The 2,147-nt window shown below is 36.1% G+C and overlaps 1 protein-coding gene across 1 annotated transcript; it reads left to right on the top strand.

The window, feature by feature from the left end:
• The first annotated feature begins 326 nt into the window (after positions 1-326).
• Positions 327-680, top strand: LOC145978785 (zinc finger BED domain-containing protein 5-like). The gene has a single exon (XM_083111603.1). It carries the CDS (start codon positions 327-329, stop codon positions 678-680), a length of 354 nt encoding a protein of 117 aa, XP_082967729.1.
• The last annotated feature ends 1,467 nt before the right edge of the window (positions 681-2,147 follow it).

Raw genomic sequence — 2,147 nt, 5'->3', positions numbered from 1 at the left:
ACCTTTTGAGCAGCTCTGTAAAGAAATGAATAGTGAATATGAATATTTCTCTTGGATAAGCAATTTCATCTCAGCGATCGTTTGAATCATTTTTCCTGGTTAGTTAAGTTAGCATACTTATCAGATATCTTCATCCATTTAAATACTCTGAACTTAAGTCTTCAAGGAGAAAAAGTGACCATCTTTTTAGTTGAAGATAAGATCGAAGCAATGATCAAAAAGTTGGAGTTGTGGCGTCAGCGTATACTGAATGAAAAATATGAGGAGACCTTACATACTTGTCAAATTTTCTTCGTTCCAGGGAAGGAGAGTTGTCAGAGAACGACATGTCACTCTTCGCACAACATTTGAAACTCTTGCAGCAGTCGTTCAGAGAATATTTTCCTGTGCCTGATGCAAGCAAAACTTGTACCAGGGATCCATTTTCAGTTAGCGTGCATGAAGTAGAAGGGCTTACAGAAGCAGAAGAAGACCAACTCAAGGAGGTAACAACGGACGGTGCTCTGAAAATGCAGTTGGAAGAAAATACATTTGAAAACTTTTGGGCTTGCTTACAGAATGATTATCCTGGACTATCAAAGAAGGCCATGAAAGTATTAATTCCTTTCGCAACAACCTACTTATTGGGAAAAATCATTCGCTGCTCTCATTTATCAGAAACAAGTACAGAAACCGTTTGAAAAATGTAGAATCAGAACTTAGGATTCAGGTTTCTACCATTAAGCCCGATATATCACGACTTGTCATTGAAATCCAGCATCCCACACGAAATAAGATTAACAAGTAGTGTTGTGTCATATCTTGTTAGTATTCATTATTAATACAAAAATTGTATTTTATATACTTTTGATTAATTGAATGTAATTGCTACAATTAGCATTACAATAAAATGCAAATAAAAATAAAATGTGTGCGTTCATTTAATTTTCCCTTCCTTAAGTGATGATACACTAGAAATAAATATGTATGATGCAAATTCCGGCCTTTAAACTTTTAGTTAATTCTTGGGGGTCCGCAAGAGCAAGTGATCTCTGAAGGGCGCCTAGGAAAGTTCAAGAACCGCTGTTCTAGAGTATGGAAACCACCTGACAGACTGGAATTGCCATTTGGAAGGACGGGAAACTTGCAGAGGATTGAACATATAAAATGTTGTAATGCGCCAAAATATACAGTACTGAAATGATTCGAGATGCGCGAGTTTCAGTACTGAATATTTTGGCGCATACCGTATCTGCGTATATCGATATTCCCTTACTTTGTTTAATTCGTTGTCACGTGTGGAGTTATGTAAAGATGTATGATTTCGAGATGTGGAATAAATTCTTGTTTTATATAAAAACGAATCCGCGTGGATGGATGGATATAGGCTACTTACGCGTTTGCCAATGTAGCAGACTGTTTACCAGTTTTATGTAATATACTATTTTTTGTATGTGAATTTTTTTGTATGATTTGACAACGTAACTCACCACTTAACTCTATCGTTGTCCAATCATTATGCTTGTTGCTTGATAATTAGGAGATTTTGGTTCTGGTCAGCGTAAGAGTTGGTGGGGGAGAACTGTCATAAACCCTTAACTCTCGTGGAAAAGTCAGAGATTTGGGACCCACCGAAGAGAAAGGCATAAAACAACATTGAACTTGATGGAAAGGAGCATGTCAACCTTAGTTTTCTTTCTGTCAAATCATATTCACTTAGATAATTTTGTAATCTGTGTAGAAACATAAATGAAATATTTAAATTTCGAAAAAAAAGAATGGTATTGATGTAAGAACGAAGATTGCGCAACTTTCTTCATGTCTATTTACTTCTCTTCATTCGTAGACATTTTGTTGAAAACCTCGGCTATAAACTTCCTCTTTCTTGCTGGACTGTTAAAATTCTGCATAATCTAAATCCACGTTAATACAGAAGTCGCTTCAGAACGGTATACCACGTAACTCAGAAACTTGCATGGAGAATCTAAGATTCTTTCAGTTTTTACAATTCAATATCAGTTTTCCTTGTATCTTTGCTGTAACGTGTCAGCTGTCAGTTCTAAGCGGACAAGGTGCCAAATGTGCTTAGAAATGCGCGACTCCATTATAAATGTAAAATGTGGGAATCGTCTTTAAATTTTCTCTTCAAATTCCCTGTATCAGAATTC

This window comes from Lepisma saccharinum, chromosome 25, assembly GCF_977018435.1.
Source record: "Lepisma saccharinum chromosome 25, izLepSacc3.1, whole genome shotgun sequence".
Taxonomy (NCBI): Eukaryota; Metazoa; Arthropoda; class Insecta; order Zygentoma; family Lepismatidae; genus Lepisma; species Lepisma saccharinum.
Note: the sequence above shows the minus strand (reverse complement) of the source record. Positions and strands in the feature narration are given on the sequence as shown.

Excerpts from the sequence above, each read along its gene's own strand:
- LOC145978785 (XM_083111603.1), top strand. The coding sequence starts at position 327 with ATGTCACTCTTCGCACAACATTTGAAACTCTTGCAGCAGTCGTTCAGA.